This window comes from Diceros bicornis, chromosome 13 (genome assembly GCF_020826845.1).
Source record: "Diceros bicornis minor isolate mBicDic1 chromosome 13, mDicBic1.mat.cur, whole genome shotgun sequence".
Classification (NCBI taxonomy): Eukaryota; Metazoa; Chordata; class Mammalia; order Perissodactyla; family Rhinocerotidae; genus Diceros; species Diceros bicornis.
The window spans coordinates 11,033,759-11,059,634 of NC_080752.1; the positions used below are offsets into that span (position 1 = coordinate 11,033,759).

General features: G+C 54.1%; 1 protein-coding gene across 2 annotated transcripts; it reads left to right on the forward strand.

Moving 5' to 3' along the window:
• The first annotated feature begins 1,516 nt into the window (after positions 1 to 1,516).
• SLC5A9 (solute carrier family 5 member 9) lies at positions 1,517 to 25,441 on the forward strand. 2 transcript variants are annotated; one of them, XM_058552352.1, is made up of 15 exons: positions 1,517 to 1,678; positions 4,406 to 4,477; positions 7,510 to 7,614; positions 7,758 to 7,829; positions 7,944 to 8,108; positions 9,290 to 9,395; positions 10,282 to 10,362; positions 10,694 to 10,899; positions 11,103 to 11,238; positions 11,967 to 12,074; positions 14,028 to 14,178; positions 14,977 to 15,145; positions 16,598 to 16,813; positions 19,848 to 20,013; positions 23,799 to 25,441. In XM_058552352.1, exons 1-15 carry the CDS (start codon positions 1,517 to 1,519, stop codon positions 24,005 to 24,007), a joined length of 2,124 nt encoding a protein of 707 aa, XP_058408335.1. In that variant the 3' UTR covers positions 24,008 to 25,441. The 2 variants fall into 2 exon arrangements, with proteins under 2 accessions (XP_058408335.1, XP_058408336.1); XM_058552353.1 differs by lacking the exon at positions 7,758 to 7,829.
• The last annotated feature ends 435 nt before the right edge of the window (positions 25,442 to 25,876 follow it).

Consider the following 25,876-nt stretch of genomic DNA (forward strand, 5'->3'; position numbering starts at 1 on the left):
TGGTCCCGCTTCCCTTGCCCCTCTTGTTGACCTGAAAAGCTCTCATTCACCTTTAAATATGAGCATGAAGGACTCTTCCTCTATAAAGACCTTGAACTACATCTCTGCCCTTCTAGCATCCAATACTAGTGGGCACTAGACCCTGCTGAGCCCTGACCAGCTGAGGACTACTCTGGCCTTCCTCCCAGCACAGTACTCCTCCTCGGGGCTCAGCACGGCCTGTACCTAAAGTTCTGGGCCTGGGGGCTAGACGAGAGGGGGCCCAGGGCCCACATTTCACCTGTCTTTCCCCTAAAGGGGAGGGAAGAGGGCCTGGCTCCCACATGCAGGCCTGGGATCCTCACAGGATGCTGGGGATGGGGGCAGTCGGGGGCCCCCTTACCGGCTGCTCCAGCCTGGGCCCTGGCCTGTGTATGCAGCAGGATGGAGAGCAGATACTCACAAGACTAAAATGTCCCTGGTTCAGCTACTTCAGAAAGATGGTGTGAGTGGGCACATCTGTGTGCCCGGCTGTGTCGTCCCAAGAGCATGCAGTCACACAGGATTTACAGAGGGTCCCAGGACCCCATGCCGACCGCATCCCCACTGCAGTGGCACTCTGAGGGGGGCAGGGCGCAGGCCACACTGACGAGGGCAGTCAGGCTCAGAGTCACTTAACAACCTGCCCATGGTCACTCTGCAGCTCAGTGAGATGAGCAGCTGGGGCTAGAAAGCAGGCTGCCTGAGTCCTGGGGCAGGTGGTCTTCCCTGGGCCCAGGGGGCTCTGCGTCCTTTACAGGAGCGTTCGTTTGTCAGAGCACAGAGCAGGAGTGTGGACTCAGAAGATGTGAATTCTGGCCCCGCTCTGTGGCTTGGAATAAACCATGTCTCTTCCCGGGTCTCAGTTTCCCACGCTGTTAAAAAAAAGGGGAAATCACGCCTGGGTGGGTTGGAGCCAGGATGCGTGATTCGGTGGGTGCTCTGCAAGGGTAAGGGCAGACTCTTCCCTCTCCCCCCAGTCTGCCTCCCACCGGGGTAAGGAACATGCGTGGACCTGACTCTTGAGAGACCTGGACTCCAGGCCCAGCTCCGCCTTTACCTCCTGTGTCACCTTTCCCTGCCTGGCCTCAGTTTCCCCTCCACACAAACAGGAGCTTGAACAACTTGACTTCTGAAGCCCCTCCTAGGCCCATGATTCTAAGATGCCCCTCCTTTCCTCCTCTCCCTCCTCCTCTTGCTCCTCTGCAGAGCGGGGTGTGTGTGTGTGCATGTGTGTTTGCGTGTGTGTTTGCGTGTGTGTGTTTGCGTGTGTGTGTGTGTGTGTGTGTGTGTGTGTGTAGTGAGGGCAGGGGAAGGGAGACAGTCCTGCAGAGGATGGGGGTGGCACTTAGGGGAAAAGGGGACCAGAACCTTCCACGCCAGTGGGGCGCAGAGCCTTCTCAGCAGCTGACGGCACTCGGGGAGTTTAATCATTAAAGGAAAGGAATGAAGCCAGCAGCACCTCAAAGTCCAGCCGGGTGGTGACTGACTCTAACAGATGAGCACGGAGCCGGCAGCAATGGGGCCTGGAGCTTCGGGAAATGCCGGCAGGACTGCGACAGCTCCACGCTCGGCGCTGGGTTCCGGAGTCAGCCTGCACGCCTACGACATCGGGGTCCTGGTGATGTACTTTGTCTTCGTCATCGCCGTGGGGGTCTGGGTGAGTACGCCCAGAGGTTAGGGCCTGCAGGGAGGCAGAGGCAGGCTCTCATCTCCGGCTGGTCCTGGAGCTGGAGGAGGGATGGGCAGAAGGAAGGCAGATCAGAGAAGCACAGGGGCCAAGGAGGAAGGGCCCTCAGGCATCATCCTCTCAGCCCCCCTTTCACAGACAGCAGACTGAGGTCTGAGCTCACACAGCGAGCCAGAGACAGGCCAGGCCCGAGCCCCGTCTCGTCTCCTGACTCCCTGTCTCTATGTATCCGCTGCCTTTGGCCCCACCCATCCCTGGCTGCCCCGGAGCCTCATTCCTTCCCTCTTCCCCGTGCCCAAATCCCCAACCCTGCGAATGCTTGACTCTCAGCCTACCCGCCTCCACTAGTTAGCGTCTTGGCATGACTGCGCAGTACTTTCTGACGTGCTCACAGGGAGGGAGCCAGGTGGATCCTTCCAGTCTCCGCTGTTCCCTGGGGGCCTCAGTGCCATGGGAAGTCGCCAGGCTTTGGGGTCAGGGAGCCCTGAGTTCAGATCCTGACTCCAACAGTGAGGGCCACGTGGCCCTGGGAACATATAAAGCCTCTCTGAGCCTGTTTTCTCATATGGACAATGAGAAAAGCAAGGACTACACTGTAGAGTGGTCATGACATTCAGCGATGTGACGCAATTTATACATCTGGCTTAGTGCCGGGCACACAGCTGACAGCAATAAACAGCCGCTATTATCACCGTGGCATCCAAGGGAAGTGCCAGCACCTTTAGACTCTGCTGTGAGGCAGAAGGTGATTCAAGCCCAGCTGGTTGGGAACCTTCTCTGGGCCTCAGTCTCCTCATCTGTAAAGTGGGGTGAATAGTCCCTGCCTCCCAGGGCTGGTGAGGAAGAAATGGGCAAATGATTGCTGGCTTCTGGGAGGTAGCCAGCTGTGAAAAGCACCAATTCCTCTGTGACTTTGGACAAGTTGCTGCCCATCTCTGGCCCTCAGTTTCCTCATCTGTAACATGAATTCCTTCTGCTCATCTGGCCTCCCTGGGGACCAGAGGTGACACCAGAAAGTTCAAGCAAAGGCTTAACAAGCACCAAGCCAATACACGCTGATGCCCACACATCCTGATCCCCACGCCCTGATCCCTGCACACACTGATTCCCACATATTGATCCCCCCACACACTGATCCCCACACATTGATATCCCCCCACACTGATCCCCGCACACTGATCCCCACACACTGATCCCTGCACACACTGATCCCCCCACACTGATCCCCCTACACCGATCCCCGCACACACCGATCCCCGCACACTGATCCCCGCACACTGATCCCCACACACTGATCCCCACACACACTGACACCCACACGCTGATCCCCACACACTGATCCCCACACACACTGATCCCCCCACACTGATCCCCGCACACACTGATCCCCCCACAATGATCCCCACACACACTGATCCCTACACACACTGATCCCCGCACACACACTGATCCCCACACAGTGATCCCCACACACACTGATCTCCACACACTGATCCCCACACACTGATCCCCACACACACTGATCCCCACACACTGATCCCCGCACATGCTGATCCCTACAAGGCTGATCCCCACACACTGATCCCCGCACACACTGATCGCCCTATAATGATCCCCACACACTGATCCCCCCACAATGATCCCCACACACTGATCCCTGCACATGCTGATCCCTGCAAGGCTGATCCCCACACACTGATCCCCGCACACACTGATCCCCCCACAATGATCCCCACACACTGATCCCCGCACACACTGATCCCCACACATTGATCCCCGCACATGCTGATCCCCACACACTGATCCCCACACACTGATCCCCACACACACTGATCCCCACACACTGATCCCCACACACACTGATCCCCACTCACACTGATCCCCACACACTGATCCCCACACACACTGATCCCTGCAACGCTGATCCCTCCCCATGACTGGTTAATTACTTTCTCTTGAGGAAGAGTAGCTTCTTTTAAATCTCCCTTTTCCTTCCTCTCCTTCAGGCATTTCTCCTGTCTCTAGACGGGGTGAGAGACCTGTTGGCTTCAAGTTTCTAGCCCCCAGGCTCTGCCCTCCCAGAGTCCCCAGAGAAAGGGCTTCCACTCTCCACTCTCCTTTCTTCCCTCAGAGCAAGTCCCCAAACAGGCCGCTACTGACCAGCTCTTGGTGCACGACAGAGTTTGTTCCAGGTCCCGGATGGGCCTACGTGGTGTGGTCAGGCCCGGGCAGGGGAAGCCCCCAAACAGAGCCTCCACCCTCAGGACCGCAGCGCTTTCTGTCCTCCAGCCCCCAGGGCGGGAGTTGCGCTGGGAAGAGGGGACAGGCCACCGCAGCCTGAGCCTGAGACACCAACTCATTTCCTGAAACGGTTTGGACGGAGGGAGGGATGAGGGGACCTGCGCGCACAATGACAATCATCTCGTGCGCTTGCTCAGCGCTGGGCCGTGCACGGGGGGCTTCCGACCTCCTTTAGCTCCTTTCCTCTTCTCACCAGCCCTGGGGCACGAGCAGTGAGACGCAGAGAGAGGAGGTGACCCCCCAAAGGCACGTAGCTTAAAGCTGTTGAGACCGTCTGCCTCGGTTGTCGCCCTCTGCGTCCCACGGCGCCTGCGCCGACAGGCAGGGACTCTGGGGTGGAGGGCAGAGGTTGGCGGAGGCTCAGGAAATCCTCACCTCTCGCCGCTTCCTTTCCAGTCGTCCTACCGTGCAAGCCGAGGGACCATTGGCGGCTATTTCCTGGCAGGGAGGTCCATGAGCTGGTGGCCGGTGAGTTGACCCTCCCCGCCCCCCTCCTCCAGCATCTGAGTCCTCATCTCATCTTGTCCCGCCTGGACCAAGGCGGCAGCCCCCGAGGGGGTTTCCTGGCTGTGGGCTCCTTCTCTCTCCAGTCCAAATGCACCCACAACCTGAGGCATCTCGTAATGCACACCTCAGGCAAGCATCCACTGGGCACCTCCTAAGTGTGGGCTCTACAGAGAAAAGCTAGAATGTCCCTGTCCTAGAGAAGCTCAGAGTTGAGCTGGGCGGACGGACTCCTAAACGACATGATCCCTGCTGAGCTAGCGGGCAGCGCGGGGCCTTGTGGGCGCTTGCAGGAAGCCCCTGACCTCCCGACGGTGGAGGTGGGATTAGCAAAGATTTTCTTGGGAAAGTGACACATGAGCTTAACCCCGAAGAGCAGTTAAATGCGGGCCATCACAGAGGTGAAGTCCCCAACAACCTCCGACCTGATCCTGAGGCCTTCGTGACCATCGGCCCACCCCACATGTTCCTCCTGGTCCTCAAAACCAACTTGCAGGATGGAGGGAGGTAAGCTCTGCCTTGAAAACTAACAGTGGAGTTATTGGCCCTGTGGTGGCTGCAGTCGTATACAAGCCCAGGCCCTCACAAGCCACACACATGGCATGTGCGTGCATGCACTCGCACACTCGCACACACGTCGCCAACCATCTTCACACCCTGTCTTAGTTCTCACCGCCTTTCCGCCCACCACTGGTAGAGACTCACTAAAGAGTAGAGGAGACCCAGGGGGCCTCTGGAGCTCCCAGAAAGGCTAGGGTATCTGGGACAGGAAGAGGTGGGGACGAGGAGCTCTTGTGCCCTCAGCGTGACAGAATCCCCAGGGATGTGGGGGCTGAGGGCCTGGCAGCTCACAGGGATTGTCACAGGGTCACTGGTGCTGCCAGCTACCCTCTCAACAGAAGAAGGCAAGTCCCTTGGAGGCCGTTCTGCTCAGCTGGTGTCCCCCTCCCTAAATCACAGCCCTGGAGACAGTCAGCAGGAGGGACCAGAAGCAGGACAGAGCACATCTCCTCTGGTCCATTCAGGAGAGTAACTAGGGCCGGCCTAGCTGCCTGTCAATTCTGTGGAGAGCGGAGCTCTGTGTCTCTGTGCGTGTGAGGAGAAGCCGTGGCCTCACAGCAGGAGAACGGTGCCGCAAATACGGGTGGGTGTGGAGACGTGCCTCCTGCAGGAAGGAGCATTTGGTGCCCCTCCCGAGGGGGCAGGGCTGTGAGCTGAGCCTCCTGCCCCGAGAGCAGGCTTCCCCTGAGGCCAGAAGCAGACCCAGCTCTGGGTGGGAATCTCCATTCCAGCTGCAGTGCTGGAGCTTGTGTGTCTGGGGGTCTGTGATAGAAGTCCAGTAGCTTTGCACCCCTTCCTACTCAGCCAGTCCTGAGCAGTGCCTCCTCCCCTCCCTGGGCCCCGAGGGGAGTGTGTGGCTGGGAAGCCAGAGCAGAAGGAGCCGCAGCATCCCTGCTCCAGAGAGGCCCGTGTGGCCCCCTGTTACCAGCTGGGAGCTGGCGGGGCCAGAGTCCCTAGCTGCCCCGGGGAAGCCTAGGGGAGCCTTCCTCCTCTGGAGCGGGAGCCTTCTTCCTCTGCTTCCTCGTCTGCCTCCTCTCTGTTCTGGCTGGGTGGTCCAGTCCAGCCTGGCAGCATCCCCAGGACCACCTGAGGGAGTGAGTGTGTGTGTGCATCCACGAGTGTGTGTGTGTGTGTGCATGCATGTGTGTGTGGCAGGGTGTGGCCCAAAGGCCTCAGCGATGAGCGTGTCAGGCTGGTTGTAATCTCTGTGCCCTTAGGCTGCGCGGCTGCTTCTTCTCTGACCTGCTCAGTACCTTCTCTTTCCTCTCACTCTCCATTGCTCGGCTTCTCCAGAACAGGCAGCGGGAGCAGGTGAGCCCCACATATTACAGGTGAAGAACCTGAGGCTTTGAGAGGGGAAGGTGACACAGGGTGCAAGACTGGAACATAGCTCTTCACCTCCGACCCCCAGTCTTGTCCCCAAGGTCTCGCCTCCTCCCAGGCCCCGGAGCCCCTCCCTCTGCCCTCCTCCCCTCCCAATTAAGGATCCCATCTAATAATAGAAGATAACACTCATGAGTGCTGATTAGGTGCATGACAACAATCATGGAGTGGTTCCTGGAGCCAGACAACCAGGCTGTAAATCCTCATTGTGTCATCATTAGTTCTGGAACTTGGGCAAGTCGTTTATCTGTGCTTCAGGTCCCTCCTCAGTAGAAGGGGGATGGGGGTCCCACCTCACAGGGTCATGGTGAAGATTAAGTGAGTTAATATACTTGGAACAGTAGCTGGCCCCTGGCAATGCTGTGTAAGTACCGAGGGCCATGATTGTCATCATTATAGCTATTATGGCTCCTATTGCCTAGGAGTGGTTGGCTGGCCTCCTGGAGGAAAATTAGCTCAACTCAGAGGCTGCCCAGCCTGTGCTCAGCCCCTGGGCTCCTCCCTCTACCTGGCCTTGCCCGGGAGCCTGTAGGAACCAAGGTGGCAGAGGGCCTCCCCCAATCCCTCTCGTGGGGACCTCCCCACCTCCCCATCAGCTTCCTTCTCTCTGGAAGCCCTTACATCGATGGCCAAGTGCAGAGCTTTATCCTCCCTACAGGACCCTGCTTCCCATGGCTTCTCTTCTTTCCCACTTTGCCACTCACTCACTGGGTGGCCCTGAGCCAGTGACTTGATTTTTCCTGACATTAATTCCTTCCTCTGTAAATTGGGAAGATTAATACCCATCCCTCCAAATATTTGTGGAGATTCAATGTATTGGTGCATATAAAATGCCTAGCAAGTGCCTTGCACACAGTAGGTACCCAATAAGTGTCAGTTCTGCCCCACCTCCTCTTTGCTCCCCACTCTTCCTCTCCCTCTGATCTCAAATTCCTTGAGTCAGGTCCTGCTCTCTCTGCCTCCTGACCAGCTCCAGAAGCTCGTGGTCCTGTCTCCAGATTGATTTGGATTAAAACTGGCCCCTGACCCTTGACCCCACTTGTGCCTTGCAGATCGGAGCATCTCTGATGTCCAGCAATGTGGGCAGCGGCTTGTTCATGGGCCTGGCTGGGACAGGGGCTACTGGAGGCCTTGCTGTGGGTGGCTTCGAGTGGAACGTAAGGAAGCTGGCCTGGAGGCTTCTCAGGGATAATGGGGGTCTGAACCCACCCCACCCTACCCCATCCCTGGCCTTAGTGCAGAGAGGAACCTCAGAGGTGTTTGGGGAGGCTACGTGGGGAATCGAAAACCCATTTTACAGATGAGGAAACCAAGGCCTGGAGGAGGCAGAGGGACTCATCAGAAGTCACACAGGACTGAGATCAGGTCCCTGGTCCATTACCTCCCTGCTCAGGGGTCTCCTCTGCACAATGCTACCTCTGGGTAGGGGACCACACCTCCATCTGCATCTGGGACATGGATACCTTCTTCTCCTCACCCCCCCCAGGCAACCTGGATGCTTCTGGCCCTTGGCTGGATCTTTGTCCCTGTGTACATCGCAGCCGGTGTGGTCACAATGCCTCAGTACCTGAAGAAGCGATTCGGGGGCCAGAGGATCCAGGTGTACATGTCTGTCCTGTCTCTCATCCTCTACATCTTCACCAAGGTTTCAGTGAGTACCCACTTACGTGTGGCTCTCTTCTCTCTCTGAAAACACTGAGTGCAGGGCACGGCTTCTTGCTGGATCAATGGATGGATAGATGGATGGATGGATGGAAGGATAGATGGATAGATGGATAGATGGATGGATAGATGGAAGGAAGGATAGGAGAAGGGAAGGATGAATCCACATACCTCCATCACCTGCTCCCGCTCAGCAGTGGGGTAATCAGAGATGAATAACAAATGTTTGCTGAGTAAATGACGGTCCCTCCATTCCAAGAACTCACAATCTAGAGTTCATTCGTTCACTTATCTTTCCATTTATTGATTCTTCATTCAGCATCGTGCATTAATTGCCTAGAATGTTACAGTTAGAAAGGTCCTTATTCTTCCTCTACTGACCTAAACTCAGAAAACAAACGTAAGTCAAATGATTTGCCCACGTCCACACAGAAGGCTAGCTCTGGGACCGGCACTAAAGTTTGGGTAATATGACCCAGTCCAGGTCACCTGCCACTCTGCTGTGTTGTAGCCTCTCTCATGGGTTCATAAAACAATCATGGAATGGGATCAACAAGCATGCTCGGAGTCATACAGTTGCCAGGTCTAGGGCTGAAAAAAATGTACAGCCTCTTGTTGCCCCAGTGCTTGAAAACAAGCCTAAGTCAGCTTAGGGAAAGGACGCATGCCAAGTCCTCTAATAAACCCAAACATGTGGAGTATTCAGAAGCCGTGGTTCTCTGCACTGGGGTTCCTGCCCCCTTAGGTCAGCCATACGCCCATCTGGCAGCTGAGTGGGCCTCTGCTCTGTCAGGCAGCAGTTAGGGGCCCTCTGGCTCCTACTCTCCTCCCAAATGGCCTCCTCTTCTCCTACTCCAGCTGCCTGTTCACTTCCTCAGTCTTCCCCTTCATTCCTTCACCACTCCCTTCACGGCCAACAGACTGTCCTGTCACTGTACCAGATGACATTGTCTCAGCTTCAAAGTCTGATGCGGTCCTCCTCTGCTTTAAAATCTCCATGGCTCCTCAGTGTCTGCAAGGCATCCCCCCCAGCACCGCACTTAAGGCTCATCCTCATCATGTGATGAGGGCTGACAGCATCTAGATTTGCTGAGCAGGAAGGTGACATACCCTGCTGGCCACGTGGAGGGTCTCGAGTGACCTGGCCTCCTGCGTCCTGGCTCTCTGCAGACTGACATCTTCTCTGGAGCCATCTTCATCCAGGTGGCCCTGGGCTGGGACCTTTACCTCTCCACGGCGATCCTGCTGGTGGTGACGGCTGTCTACACCATTGCAGGTAGGTAGGGCCGAGGGAAGGTCACGTCGGGTTGCTGCTGTCAGGAGCAGAGACTGAGAAAGAGGGAGAGAAGGAGAGAGAAGCTTCTGACTGGCAGAGACACAGAGGGAAGGACTGGAGGAGAGAGATGTCCAGAGAGAGGGGCAGAGAGAAAACGGACCCTGAGAGAGAACGAGAAACAGGAAGGGACAGAGAGAGGCAGACAGAGATGGAGGATCAGGGGAAAACACTGAAAGACACGGTGAAACAGAGAAAAGGGGAGACATAAAGGGCCAAAACAGGAGGAGACTGCCAGCCAAAGAGACAGGGAAGAGAGACCCTCAGATACTGACAAAGATGGACTGCAACAGGGAGCAGGGTGGTGATCAGCAGACTGTCACCTGGACTAGAGTCACTGTGGGCTGCTCCAGACAAAAGCCACCAAACTGCCTTCCCCTGTCTCCTCCAGAGTGCCTCACACAGGCCTGGGGGTACTGGGGATGCTGGCTCAGGGCAGACTTACTCATGGCCACGTCGGCCTGGAAAGATGGGGGATTTAAAGGGGTGCTGGGTGGGGAGAAAGGGAATATTCCTGGTGGAGCTAACAGCACAGCGAAGAAACAGACTTGGGATATTTATTACAGAACAACAAGAAGCTGTGGCGTGACAGTCAGAGGCCGTCAGGGATGGAAAGAGCTAGACCTGAGCGCCTGTGACGGTGACCAGCATCGACCCTGCGGGTGGGGCAGAGGGAGCATGCGGTGCAGGGAAAGGCAGGGGCCGGAGTCCACCTGCTAAGAGGGCTCCGTGACCTCCCTGGTCTCCCCGGTGGCCAAGCACAGGGCCAGCACCCAGGGAGGAATACCCGGTTGGTGCTGACTAATGAGCCCTCTCCTTGGGTCCCCAGGGGGTCTCACGGCCGTGATCTACACAGACGCTCTGCAGACGGTGATCATGGTGGGGGGAGCCCTGGTCCTCATGTTTCTGGGTAAGGAAGAGACCTGAAAACCCCCACCCTCACTCTTAAATTCCTCTCTGATCTGTCTTTGGCTGTCACCTCTATGGTTTGATGGGAACTTTCCAGGGCACAGAGCCATGTCCCCGCTCCAGGCTGGGGCTTCCAGAGAGCAGGATTCTCTCTACTTCAAACTAGGGGTCTTGAGCTTGAGCCCTGCATCCCTCCCTCATTCCCAAGTCCCGTCCCAGTTCCAAGCCCAGGGCTGCCACATGGGACTGGAAGCTGGGGGGGCAGTGTGTGGCATATGACAGGCCCAGTGGGGTCTCAGGGCTGTTTCACTCACTATGGTCTCTTCCCACAGGCTTTCAGGAGGTGGGCTGGTACCCAGGCCTGGAGCAGCGGTACAGGCAGGCCATCCCTAATGCCACAGTCCCCAATACCACCTGTCACCTCCCTCGGCCCGACGCCTTTCACATGCTCCGGGACCCTGTGAGCGGGGACATCCCTTGGCCAGGGCTCATCTTTGGGCTCACGGTGCTAGCCATCTGGTGCTGGTGCACGGACCAGGTGATGCCCCAGCCAGGCTTAGCCCAGCCCACCACGACCTGGGGTGGCTCCCTGAGGGAAAACTGGGCATCTGGATGCACAGAGGGTTGGGACTCATTCTGTGACTGCTGTAGGGGCACAGTCAGTGACCACATCGGGGCTTACCTGTGGCTGAGCTGAGCCTGACCCGGCCGAGCAGCACACCTCCACTACTGCCTTTTCAGGTCATTGTGCAGAGGTCTCTCTCTGCCAAGAGTCTGTCCCATGCCAAGGGAGGCTCAGTGCTGGGGGGCTACCTGAAGATCTTGCCCATGTTCTTCATCATCATGCCTGGTATGATCAGTCGGGCCCTGTACCCAGGTAAGAGCTCGTCTCCCTCACGGGCATTGTTGGACTAGAGTAGGCGGTCGCACACTGTCTGTTAAGAATACACAGTAAGGGGGCCGGCCTAGTGGCGTTGCAGTTAAGTGCACGCACTCTGCTTCGGCGGCCCGAGTGTTCCCAGGTTTGGATCCCGGGCGCGCACCAATGTACCGCTTGTCAAGCCATGCTGTGGCAGCGTCCCATATAAACTAGAGGAAGATGGACACGGATGTTAGCCCAGGGCCCATCTTCCTCGGCAAAAAGAGGAGGATTGGCATCAGATGTTAGCTTGGGGCTGATCTTCCTCACACACACAAAAAAATACACAGTAAGTATCTTAGGCTTTGTGGGCCAAACACACAATAAGTATTTCAGTAGAAGAAGTTTGTATCTGAATGTGATTTTAAAATCCTGCTTTCCCTTTATAAGGGAAAGACCAATTAAGGCATTCTCAATGCCTTCCAAGCACATTTGCCATTCCTCAAGGTATAAGGCCTAGAACCCGAAAGAATCTATCAGGCTTTGCAGGGCAGTAGATGGTCGAGAAATGTACCAGAGACAGCTAAATCGCAGCTCCCAAGCATCCACCTGCCCCATGACCCTCTGAATGCTGGCTTCTGCCAGAGTCAGCAGAACACTTCCCTATAGGGTTGGAAAGCCAATATTGGGCCAACTTGACAAGGCACAGGATGATTCGGCTCTAACTGCCATCGCTTCTTCTGCAGATGAGGTGGGCTGCGTGGACCCCGATGTCTGCCAAAGAGTCTGCGGGGCCCGAGTGGGATGTTCCAACATCGCCTACCCCAAGCTGGTCATGGGTCTCATGCCCGTTGGTGAGTCCCGTCTCCCCTACGCCATGCTTCTTTCCTGCCTCCCAGCCTCCTCCAATCCCAGCCCAGAGGGATTGCATTAAGGATGGACATGGACAGGAAGGCAGAACAAAAACATCCACCTCCACACCCCCGTCCCCAATACACACACACACACACACACACACACACTTTTTACAAGTGTCTGCAAGGCACTGCTCTGTTTCCTGGTCCTGGAGATGCAGGGATAAAAGGCAGGCCCCTGTCTCGGGCTCCATGCAGTCTCCAGGGTACCCAGGCAGAGGGCACAATACAATGTGACCAGTGTGGGGACACAGTGGAGCTGAGGGAACCCTAAGGAGGCACCTGACCCACCTTGGGGGAATGTCGGGGAGGGTTTCCCAGAGGAGAGGAAATGGAGCTGAGTCCCGAGGAGCATCTTAGGCAGACAAAGGCAGAGGGGCGTGGGAAATGTCATTCCAGGAAAGAGGTGCTGCATGTGCAAAGGCCCAGGGTTGAGAGAGAGCATGAAGACTGAAATGAAAATAGCCCCATGTGGGCTCATATGCAGGGGAATGAAGACAAGCTTCGTGGAGAGGAGGTCGTGGCCACGCCTCGTTCCAGAGCTTAGCCTTTACTCTGAGGGCAAGGGAGGGTCGCTGGGGCTTTTAGGCCAGTGTGCGTGATCGGATTTGTGCTTTAGAGGGACCACTCTACATAGAGGGTTCAGCTTAGGGGAGGCTGGGAGATGATTAACAAGGGGTTTGCGGTGTCTAGGTGAGTGGTGATGTTGGCTTGGAGCGGGTCAGTGGCTTTAGAGATGGACAGAAGGGTTTAAAAGATATTTGTGAGGTAGAATTGGCAGGACTTGATGACTAATTGTATCTAAAGGACGAGAAACACAGAGGGATCCAAAGTGGGCCCCCAGGTCTTGGGTTTGCGATGATATTGAGATTGGGGACACAGGAAAAAGGGCAGCTTTATGGAGGGAAGTCGATGAGTTGAGTTATTTCCTCCTTCCAGTAGAACAAGAAATGAATCAAAGAAACAGTGGAAACAGTGGGAGGCCCAGCTATGACAGGGCAGCCACAGCGGGGCTGACTGAGGGAGGTGGGTGGGAAGGGAGCAGAGGAAGGGGTCTGGGGTAACTTGGAGGTGTGTGGTGTGGAGACTAGAAAGATATTATTAACCAAAGGAAGAAACTGAGGCCCCAGAGGAAGATGCTGGCCAGGTTTGGGACACCTTGAGTCTCCCAGGGAGACCTCCAGGAGGTGGTGAAATATTTGGATTTGGGGGGAAAGAGGACTGAGGTGGGCAGTGAGTCATCACCCCAGGGTGAGCATTGGTGTTTCTAGACGCTTGGTCATTAGAGTCAGAGAGACTTCAGATATCAGTGGGGTCCCTCCCTTGCTACAGGGGAAAAATAGGCTCAGAAACAAAGGAAAGATCCTTCCTTTAGGTCAAAGATCACATAGCTAGAACACACTTGCAGAACCAGGAAACAAATCCAGGGCTTCTGCCCTCCAGGCCAGGGCTTCGGCCTGGCACCACAGCGTCGATGAAAAAGGCACAAACACACTGAAAACACTCAATTACTAACCATCATCCTCCTACCCACCAGGAACCCACTAATCAGTGTTTACAAACTTTGAAACCTGGACTGAGATGTCAAAGCTGCAGAGAACCTTCAAGATCACCTTGTCTCCCACCCCTGAATGGTGTAGATGAGGACACAAGGCTCAGGGAGGGCGGATGGCTCACCCAAGGCCACAGAGCAAGGCAGAGGCAGGGCGTGGCCAGAACCGGGCCTCTCATTCTCCTGGATTCCTTATCCATGTGGGGTGGGAACCCCATCCAACGCCGTCCCCACCCCCTCCCTTCCCCCAGACACCTGACTCTGCTGGACACTGCAGCCTCCATGGTTGCTGGTAGAGCCTTAACAGGCCAGCTGACCCCACAAACCCTGTCTCTTCCCAGGTCTGCGGGGCCTGATGGTCGCTGTGATCATGGCCGCCCTCATGAGCTCGCTCACCTCCATCTTCAACAGCAGCAGCACCCTGTTCGCTGTTGACGTGTGGCAGCGCTTCCGCAGGAGGGCAACAGAGCAGGAGCTGATGGTGGTGGGCAGGTGCGCTGGCCCATCCTTCCAGAGCGCCTCTCGCTGTAGGCAGACCCCCTCTCCCTTCTCCTGCCTGCCCTGGGTCACCAGAGGAGATGTAGCCGGGTCTGGGCACTGGACTGGCAGTCAGAGCACCTGGTTTTACTGCCCCTTATTTCATCAGTGGGGATTGGGTGCCATCTCCTGGCCCAATGAATTATTGCACCCAACACATCCAAGAAAAGGTTGTCATCCACTTGTCCATCCACCTGCAAAATCATACAAAGAGAGCACTTTGGGGACATGAGCCTGAGCCAGGATCAGCTGAGGGCGAGTCAGGAGAAGAAGGTAGAGTCCCTGCTCTGAGCTAAATGCCAGTGTAAGGGAGAGACGACTAAAGCCAGAGGAGCCTGGGGAAGGCAGGGGTCTGGAGGCTGGAGCCATCCTGGAGAAGGCGCTGTCCCGCACAGGGTCTGGATGTGACAGAGAAGGCAAGGCTCCCGAGCAAAGACCAGCGGCTGTTTTGTGAGGTGGGCGGTGAGGTGAAAGGTCTGGCTCCTTCCTGAAGAGCAGGTGGGCCACATGACCTCAAAAGCAACCAATTCAAAAATCCTAGGTTTCTTGGATTCTGGAATTCTGACATTCTGGGATTTTAAGAGTCTAAATTTCTGGAATCTTAGATTTGAGATTCTGGCCTTCTAACATTCTCTGATTCAGCAATCACGCGTTCTTCTTCCTTCTCCCTTCCCGGTCCCTGAGGGTCATCTTCGCCCCGCCCCACGCCACGCCGCCCCAGGCCCTCCTCACAGCTCCCTGTGCCCTCCGCAGAGTGTTTGTGGTGCTCCTGGTCGTCATCAGCATCCTCTGGATCCCCCTCATCCAAAGCTCCAACAGCGGGCAGCTCTTCGACTACATCCAGTCTGTCACCAGCTACCTGGCCCCGCCCATCACCGCTCTCTTCCTGCTGGCCATCTTCTGCAAGAGGGTCACAGAGCCCGTGAGTACAGCAGTGCACCTGTCTCCCCCAGGACACCAGAGGGCAAGAGAGTGGGTCTGTCCATAACCTGGCCTCTCTGTGTGACCTTGGGCACACCAACTGCCCCCTCTAGGCTTCCAACTCCCCATCGGTAGCATTGGGTCCAGATTCATTCATTCACTCAACAAACATTTATCAATCCTATTCTGGAGGCTCCTGACTGGATGCAGTGGTTTACAAGGTTCAAGGAGGCCTGCTATCACTGGGCCAGCAGGGAGGGAACAAGGTTAAATAAGCAATAATAATAAAGTATAATGGCTGCTATAAGAGTAAAGAGTGAGTACCTAGCCTATGGGATGCCTGGCAGGGATCAGGGAAGCCTTCCTGGATGAAGTGAAGGATGAATGGGAGAGGGAAGAGTGTTCCAGATACAAGGAACAGTGTGTGTGAAAGCCCAAGACAGACTGGAAGGTCTTGAGGGTCTGCGCTATCTCTGCTACTCTAAGGCTCTCTATGTAGGAAAAATGACAGGAATGACGATCACAAAACAAAGGGTGAACTTACACAGGCGCCACACAGGCACCATTCATGAAACTGCAGAAACCTGACGGCAGCCTGGGAGGAGCTAGAGGTCCCAGGACGGTAAGCTTGGTTACTTCCCAGGACACATCTGCAGGCTGTGCCTTGGGGAGGTCAAGGGACATCATGGACACAACTCCACAGGAGCCACGTGAGAGCTCAAAGGAGATCACAGGAACCCCACCCCCAGTGGAGTAGCTGAGCAAGGTGTCTACTGGCGTCTACTGTTTGCAGAGGTCTAATCTCCCTACTGATAACAGTGGTGCACAGCAGGATTCAGTTGAATTCTGGGTGTTTCTGCTCATTCCAGAATATTTGAAATCATGATCAACATTTCATTTTTGAAAATACAAGTCACCTGACTCTTACATATGAGGAACAGGTATAGGTTAGGGTCAAACAGTGCTATAAAGAAGATATGAGAGGTACCAGAACTTTCTTTTGTTAAAAAAAAAAAAAGGCAAAAGACAGGAAAAAAATAAACGTAACAAAAGAGAGATGTCTATTCTGATTTTCAATGTACCATAACAGACAGTGGGAAGGGGGATCTTGGTTTTCCCTGTTTGTTACAAAAGCATATTACATTCTAGTTCAATATTAGTCCTTACTAATTTCTCTTAATTGCACATGAGAAAACTCTAGGTCAGGGAGGTGGAGTCACTGTTCCAGCCATTCTGTAAGGGAGCCAGGACCCAAATCCCAGTCTGTCTGGCTCTGGAGCTTGTGCCCTTTCCAAAATCCCCGCTGTCTGCGTTTAAGTTAAGACAAACCTCTGCATCCATGGGGAACTCATTACAGTGGACTTGCAAACACTGTCACAAACCAGTGGCTTTTAGCTTGCTGGGGTCCCCCACCTGGATCTCAGCCCTTCCCGTGTCTGCCCTCTCTCCACAGGGAGCCTTCTGGGGCCTCATGTTTGGCCTAGCAGTGGGCCTTGTGCGCATGATCCTGGAGTTCTCTTACCCAGCCCCAGCCTGTGGGGATGTGGACCGGAGACCAGCTGTGCTGAAGGACTTCCACTACCTCTACTTTGCACTCCTCCTCTGTGGGCTCACTGCCATCGTCATTGTCACTGTCAGCCTCTTTACCACCCCCATCCCTGAGGAAAAGGCAAGTGGTGCTTGTACTGAGGCCCCTCAAGATGCTCCCCCTACCCCCGTGCCTGGAATTCCACCACCGAGTGTTACTTCACTGGGTTGTGGTTTCCCCTGTTGCCATACAGATGTCCTGGGGGGGAGGAGCTCATTGGGTTATTAATTCCCAGGTGAGAAGTAATTCATTCAACTGGAAAATGACTCAGCGAGCGCCCCCTATGTGCCAGGCACTGTGCTGGGGTTACAAAGACGCATGGTCTCTGCCAGCAACCGTCCATAGGGGGCACAGACACTAATACAGTTACTTTACTGAGAGAGAGTGCAGAAGGACCAAGCTCAAACGGAGGGGCCGAGCACAGAAGGCGAGGCAGTCACCCCTGGGGCTGGGGAGGGTTCCCAGACAAGATCACTTTGAGCTGGACCTTGAAGAATGAATAGGGATCTGTTGACCAGTCAAGAAGCCAGTATATGAGAAGAGAAAGAGAATCTGGCAGAGTAAGAGTTCAACTGGAAGTCCTTGCCTCCCAGGCTGATGGATTCACCAGTCCTTGGGCACCGAGGCCCAGTCTTTGAAATCTTCTTTCTTTGGAGCAACAGAGTAGTAGTTTGCTTGGGCTGCCGTGACAAAGGAACACAGCCTGTGTGGCTTAAACAACAGAAATGCATTTACTCACAGTTCTGGAGGCTGGAAACCCGGAGGCTGGAAACCTGAGATCAAGGTGTCAGCAGGGTGGGTTTCCTCTGAGTCTCTCTCCTTGGCTTGTAGATGGCCATCTTCTCGTCTTATCTCCACATGGTCTTCCCCCATGCCTGTCTGTGTCCTAATCTCCTCTTCTTATGACACCAGTCATATTGGATTAGAGTCACTCTAATGAACTCACTTATCCTTAATTACCTCTCTAAAGACCCCATCTCCAAATACAGCCACATACTGAAGTCCTGGGGGTTAGGATTTTAACATAGTAATTTTACGGGGACACAATTCAGCCCATAACAGAGCTGATGCCAGAAGCTGGTCTCTGGAATATTGGGTGGAAATCATTAATAACACCCCTTACCTGTATGGTGCTTTAGAGTTTGCACAACAACTGTACACCCCTGGTGTCACGAATTCCTACCAACAAGCAAGGCCTTCACAGATGAGCCAAGAGAAGCTGACTTCTCCAGTGCTTGACTCGGGAAATGATCCTCTCCCACTGCTTGTAGCTTCAACTTCTTCTCCATTTTCTGCTATCTCACTCCCACACAGAAGCGTTTCCCAAATAAAACTCCTCTCCCCGGATCCTGTTCTCTAGCTACAGCTGCCTCCCTCTCTGCCCCTCAACAGCAAACTTTGCAAAGAATGGTCTCCACTTCCAGCCTCCACTTCCCACCTCTTGTCTACTTCTCGACTCACTGCAGTCTGGCTGGTGTCCCCACCTTCCCACTGAAATTGCTCTCACCAAGATCCCCAATAACTTTGTTGCTAAAAATCAGTGGTCACTTCCCCATCTTTATTTTAAGTGAATTCCGAGGAGACCCAGACACCACTGACCACTTCCTGCCTCCTGCAGACCTCTCTTCTGTTCACGTCCATGGCGTATTTCCCTCCTGGATTTTTTTCTCCACCCTCTGATCACTCTTCTGCCTTCTTCATGGGCTTTTCTTCTTGATCCTTAAATATCATTGTTCCTTAGGGACCCACCTCTGGCCTATAACCCCTCTCACTCCACACCGTCCCTGCACTATCTTATCCATGCCCGTGAATTCAACAACCTTCTGCATAAAGACACTCAATTCTCCATCTCCAGCCAAAACCCCTCTCCCAAGATTCAAACTCAAAATCCAACTGCCTCCTGGTGACACAAAGAGATACTGTCCACGTGCTGCTAATGACACACAGTGTAAGTATAAAGTAAAGTTTATTGAGAGATACTTATAAGCAAAGAGGCAGCCCATGCTCTCATAATCGCATAGAGAGGCACAGCTGGATGCCCAGTGGAAGGCGTCCCAGGAAAGGGCCCCCTCACCCCGCACCGCTGCACGTATTTGTAGGAAGTTGGGGGACAGGGCAGAAGTACCTGGTTCAATACATAACAAAGAGCGGCCTGCCCAGGAAAAGAGCCTTATTGGAAAAAAGGCAGTTCAGAGCTCAAGTAGTGATGGCTGGGTGCATGATATCTGCCGCAGAGCTTGCTGTGTTCTTCTCTGCTGAGCCACCAAAAAGGGAGAAGAGGGAAAGCCACGAGGGCTGTCCAGGGAACATAAGGTTTGCTTCTCCTCAACTGGACGCCTCCACTCGGAGGGTCTACAGACTCTTCCAGCTCATCATCATATGTGTGTGTGTGCGTGAGCCCCTCCCTCTCAGTCTCTCTCACTCCCACTGTCAGGCAGACCCACTCCTCTTCCTGTCCTCTCTCTCTCCGTGAGGGCACCGCCACCCATCCAATGTCCAAGGCAGGAACCTGAGAGCCATGGTAGCTGCCTCCGTCTCCTCACCCAGCTGGCTCATTCGTCAGTCACCTCAGCCTGTGGATCTCACTCCTCAACATTCTTTAAGACTGCTCCCTCCCATCACCTCAGCCCTCTTTATTTCTTGCTTCCCTTCAGCAACAGCCTCGGGGCTGGATCCCATCAATTCACTCTGAGAGGTCTTTCTGAATCCCAGGATTTGTCCTCTCTTCCCTTTGCCTGAAGTCTGCAGTGCCTCTCCACTGCCTACGAGTTTTTTTTTTAAAGAGTATCAACTCCTCAGTCTGCTTCATCACGGGGCACCTCCCTCCCATCCGGCTCTGTGTCTCCGGGCTGTGAGCTCTGAGGTCAGGGCCATGCCTGACTGGACCCGGTGTGTTCTCCAGCCCCCGGCACGAGGCTGGCCTGGAGCGGGAGCTCAGCAGGTTTTCAAAGGAAGGGGCCGTCAGGTGAGGGGCCAGGCGCCCTGACTCCCAGCCCTGTGCTTGTGCCCGCACTCCTCGCTGCTCTGGCGGCCTCCTGGGAAGAGGACCCTCTTTTTTTACAGCAGGACTTCCCTCCAAAGGAACTGAGTCAAGCAGTGTTTTCTTTCCCTCCAGCTCGCCCGCCTGACGTGGTGGACACGGAACTGCCCTGGCTCTGAGCTGGAGAAGGAGGCCCATGAGGGCACACCAGGGATATCGGAGCTGCCATCCCCCGATGGGGAGTGCCCTGCAGGAGGCGGAGGGGCAGAGGACTCCAGCCAGGACTGCGAGCAGCCTGGAGGTAGGCTGAGGGCATGCTGGGGGGCGCATCACATAGGAGCAGTGGGGACAGACCCCCTTTTGGGGGTCTTTGGGGATGGGGTCTCTGAGGGAGCCCCAAAAATATCACCCCTCCTCCCTTCCCACATGGCTATTAAACTATTTGAGAAAGAAGACAAATGAGTAAGGCAGATGGGAGCCGAAATATTGCCCTCATTACTGACAAAGTGTAGGTGGAAGGATTTGGTTTATATCCATGAGGAGGTGCACTTCTTAATATCGAATCCCAGCATTAGGCAGAGGTAGCCATCACAGGTGCCCTGTGAGCACGGCACTGCCACGAAGGAGGAGGGAGGGATCGAGCGAAGTATGCCCTCTTTATCATTACCAACTCTACCAACAGGGAGTCCCTTTACCTCCCCCGGGTTGAATGAATCTAAGGGCAGAAAATCAAACGGTGCTACACTAATTGAGTTCCTTCCACATGGAAGGAAACATCAGGCACGACAAAGAAACCGCCCCCCTCACTACCACTTCATTTATTTAAATTTTTTTCCTCACTGGCCTTAACAGTTCTGCCTACAGTCACACAGAAGCACAGCTGTCCCTCATGGGACGAGAGCAGCCATGTGTCCATACAGTTCTGCCTGTCTTCGTGAGGTTCCTCCAGAGCAACCACCGTTCCTAACGGTACCTGCTTGAGCTGCTGATAGGCCCTATAAACTCTGCCTCCTGGAGCTTCTTAAATGTGGTAGAATAGCACATCAATTAAATTTACTGCCAGGCCATGCAGTATCTAAGGTTGAAAATTGGTATGAGGTATAATGTGGTGTTTAAGACATAACACAGCTACAACCTTCTTGTAGCGTGAGTAAATAATAACGTTAAGATATTTTGATATAATGACAACATCATAGAGATTTCCCAAAGTATTAAATTCCCAAGGAAAAGTTAAAGTCAAAAAGTTAAGTTAGTTTGCAAGTTAAACTCCCAAATCAATTTCTCTTGCTCTTGTAAGTTGAAATTTAATGAAACGTACGTCCTAAAGTTACGGCCTGCCTCAGCTAGTGGGAGCGCCAGGGCCCAGGGGGAGTTGGGGTGCCTCGGGTAGCGGCCCCTCCCACTGGATTGGGCAGAGCTCCACAGGGCACCAAAAAGTGTCTTAGTTCCCTTCCCAGCCTCTAGTGTGCCAAACTTGCAATAATTCCAGCAAGTTACGAGCATTTTGAGGACCCGAATGCTGACAGCACCATGCCACTCGGCTCCCATGCCCTTGCCAGGTTCTAGGGGCGCTGTGCTTCCCCTGAGGCCTGAGAAGCCTCCTACCTTTCTCGAGGCACTTCACCTATGCTAAGGCCCTGACTCTAGAGAAACAGCCACTTGCCTCGAGTTGATGACATCATGAGCTCCAGAATCCCACCAATATCTAAGACTCGAAGCTTCTTGCCCAAGCTGCAGCAGGTAAAAGCCAGTGGTCCACCATAAAAAGCTATCCGTAATGGAGAATGTAATCCTTTACAAACTTCCAAGGTCAAAACCCACATAGGTTCCCTTCAGAAAGCACCACCAGGGCCGGCCCCATGGCTTAGTGGTTAAGTGCGTGCGCTCCGCTACTGGTGGCCCGGGTTCGGATCCCGGGCGCACACCGACGCACCGCTTCTCCGGCCATGCTGAGGCCGTGTCCCACATACAGCAACTAGAAGGATGTGCAACTATGACATACAACTATCTACTGGGGCTTTGGGGGGCAGGGAAAGGAGGAGGATTGGCAATAGATGTTAGCTCAGAGCTGGTCTTCCTCAGCATAAAAGAGGAGGATTAGCACGGAGGTTAGCTCAGGGCTGATCTTCCTCACAAAAAAAAAAAAAAGAAAGAAAGAAAGCACCACCAAATCTCAAAGTCACCCTCCCTGGTCTAATCAGTTGTCCCAACTAGTTCAGGTATATTTTTCTTAGCAGTAACTCCTTGCCTCTTTTTCAACCTTTGTGGTCCATGCACAGATGTTGGGGTCTCAAAACTGCTTCTCCTCCCATCAGTGCAAGGACCAGGTCCTGGCCCCTATGAACCTTATGGCACGGCAGAAGCAGTCTGAGAGCACAGCTCTTTGTAGGGGAGGCAGCTACCAAGAGAGAGGAGAGAGGAAGGGAAGAGGCTATGAAGGTAGCCCCAAAGGGAAGGAGGGTGGGCACAGCTCATACTCTCCCATGGCTGCACCCCAGGACTAGACAGACTTCCGTGGTCACTGGCAGCCCTCCACTGCTGGACCCATGCCAAGGGGCAGAGCCTCTCCCTGGAGAAGCAGAGAAGTGCTTGCTTCCTGTGGGTGGCTTGCTCCCAAGAGGGGCAAAGGAGGCACTGAGTCGGCCAAGAAGTTCTGAGAGAAGTCCGTGCCCAGCCACTGTGAGTGAAAGAGCAGGGGAAGCAAGTGCTGGGTACGCAGCCGTTCCTTCCCTGCCCAGGGAAACATCGGGAATGGGGAGGAAGCATTCTCCTGCAAGGCTACAGGCAGAGGAAGCTCATCTGTGATGTCCCCAGGTTAGAAAGCAAAGTGGCAGTATAATTTTAAGTCCCCCCAAAAAGAGTTAAAAAAAAAATTTAAGGACAGCAGAGTAGATCTGAAAGAAATATATTCGTCCCAGGTTGAGGCTAGATTTAGATTTTTTGAGTCATTGCTCACCAATAACTACTTAAAAGAATCAGAGAGTACTGGGACCGACTTGTAAAATGAAGAAGTCTGGTCTACAATCAAATGCTGAATTCCTGTTACTGCTCTTCATGTGGCTCTGTGGCTATGTGACCTTAAGCAAGTCCCTTCCTTTCTCTGAGGCTTTTTCCTCCTCTGTCCAGTGAGAGACCGTGATTGGACGGTATCCGGGGTCTTCGCATCTCTGACACTCGGCAGTCGCATTGGACCTACCAAGTACTGAGTCCAAAGCCATTAAGACAAGACAACATTCCCAGTGGGTTCTATTAAACCTCAGTGAAAGTTTTTTTTTATATAAATTTTGTTTTAATATGCTATCTGCTAATCCAAAAAAATACTTCTAAAATATCCATTTTCTTTATTATTTCTTTAAAACTTCATTTTTAATGAACTGTGCTGCCTCTAGTGCCCTCTCCGCACTGGGGAGCCGTGTCTGCACTGACAGGGTCTGGTGCACGAGTAGAACGTTACACTCACCAGAACCTCTCCCCACTGCTCCAGCACTGGTACCTTTCTAAAGTGCCATCACATCTCCATTCTCATCAGACGCAAAATGATCTGGAGGAGAACAGGACATATGCCATTGACCTATTGGGGAGAGAAAGAACCTGCAGCTCAGGGGAGTTGAGCGAGCAATTGCATATGGCCTCAGTCAGGTGATGGCAGCGCTGGCCCTGGAACAGGTCCCTGGCTTCCACCCAGTGCCCTTCCCAAGGCGGTGCAGCCGTCTGTCTGGTTCCTGGGTGAGAAGATGCGCCCCCTGCCCCATCCTCACGTGGGGCGTGTGCCCTGAAGTGGGATGAACTGCATTCTTCTCACTCCTTAACACACCACCTTCCTTGCAGCATTGAGGTGCTTCTGCTCAGTGGCTGTTCGGATGCTGTGGCCAGGGTCAGAGCTCAGCCTTGAGTCCTGACTCAGCACTCAATCTGTGGCTAGCAGAAAGGGCTAAGTCGATTGTTCCACCCCGCCCCCTTTCTGTGCGCCTCATCCCTTTCTTCCATTTCTCGCCATCTCTCTCCCTCCCCTGCTCTCTCATCGCTCTGTTTTCTCCAACCTTGCCTTGCCTCCTCTTTCCTTCCCCTCTGGCTTTTGTCCCTCAGCCCCACACAGGTCCTGGGGAAAGCTGCTCTGGGGCTGGTTCTGTGGGCTCTCCGGGGCCCCGGTGCAAGCCGTGAGCCCAGCGGAGACGGCCGTGCTAGAGCAGAAGCTGACCAGCATCGAGGAGGAGCCACTCTGGAGAAGCATCTGCAACGTCAATGCCATCCTCCTGCTGGCCATCAATGTCTTCCTCTGGGGCTACTTTGCCTGACTCTGCAGACCTGGCTTCAGCTGAGACAGATTAAACACAGGCCGAGCCCAGCCAGACAGAGACAGGCTTTCCTCCCACCTTGCTGTGCAAACTGGAGACCACAGAGGCTGAAAGCTGCAAGAGCCCCTGAGGAACATCTAATCCAGCCTCCACACTGGACACTTGGAGAAATGGAGGCCCAGAGTGAGCACTGGGTTTACTCAGAGCCACATAGCAGGACTCACACTGGGTCTCTCTTTCCATTACATTGCCTACCTCAGAAACACTGTTTCTACCCTCTTGGTGAGCCTACTCAGAAACATTTATTACACGTGTGTTTTGAGGTTAAAAAAGTGGAGGATAGGAGAAAAGCAGTGGCAAGAATGTTGCGAAAGTCCATGTGCATCTTGGCTAACCCCCATCCCTTCCTCTCCCTGTTCTCCTTCCCTACCTCTCTAGTTCCCGATTCCCAGCCATCTATTCCTAGCAGACATCCACCCAGGAGGGCCTTATACTCCCACTGGCGGCTCCTCAATGGTGGCTGTCAGACCCAAAGGAGTGAGGGACCCGGGTGGCATGCAAGCATAGTCACAGATGGTGTTTTGGGCAGGGAGCTCTGGGCTAGGGGATCTCCTTGGCACTACTCAAATTCTGCCTTTTCTACTCTCACATCCGAACACGTACAAAGTCTCCATAGCCTTGAGGAACAGCACCCAGTTGGAGAGACAGGACTTGATGAAAACAAGAGGTATCAAGACAGGCTGCTCTGTGCTTGAGGGTAAGCCCTGCAGAGGGGCAGCCTAGGAGCCACTGCAGCTGGGCCTGTGCCCTTTGCCTGCCAGGCCTCTGCCCACCTGGGAAAACACCATGACCCTGCTTAGGCGTCCCTCCTCCAGGAAGCTGCCTGATGCCCCCCACTGGGTCAACTCCTGCTCCCACCCCCTCTGGACCTGCTTCTGTGGCAGCACTGATCACTGTAGTGTGATCTTTGTCTCTCTGACTAGACGGAGTCCTCCAAGGGGCAAGGACCAAGGACAATGTCCGTTGTGACTTTGTACCCAGAAAGTAACAGGTATTCAATAAATGTTGAATTAGTAATTCTCCAAGGTCCTGGTGGCCTTTGCACTGTGGCTGGAGGGTAGTGACCTGGGGAGTCAGCTGGTAGGGAGGAACCTCCTTCAGCTGGAGTTTACCCCCTGAGGCTCAGAAGTCTGGAATGAAACCACAGCCCTGTCCCCTTGCCAAGGACATGGGTGAGAATGTCCCTTCCTTCTTCTATCACCTTGTCTAGGCTGCCCCTCCTCTCATTGGATCCTCTTTAATGCTGCCTTTGGTCATCATTTTATACTAATCACTCATCATAATTGAATACAAATAAAATTCTAGTTCTTTGAGGTTCAAATACAGTGCATTCTATAAATACCTCTTGTCACTGCTGCCTCCAACTTTCTGTGTCCCCTGCCCTTTTGACCTTACCTGTGTCACCTCACGTGGCTAAACTCTTCTCGTTGCTCCCCACTGACCCTTCCTGGGGACGCAGCTTTCTCCCCTGATTGTCCCCCAAACCATTCACATAAGGCATTTGTGTGCAAAAGATTATACTGAAAGTTTGGGGAGGGGAAGACTTCTAAACCACAGAAGCACGATTTAAGATTAAACATTGAACATCGCTATTTTCAAAAGTTCCTCAGCAGCCTATTCTGGGAATTTCTCCTCGGTCTCCCCTCCTGCTGCTGCCGTGGTCCTCAGGCCCCTTCTCCGTGGATTCTCTCATGGCTCTGGGTCCTCCATTTGGGATCCTCCTCCTCAGTTGCCCCCTCCTTTTATTAGGCTGAGTCTCCTTTGGGCTCCAGACCTGTCTCCTCTAACCCAGAGATTCATGAGCATGCT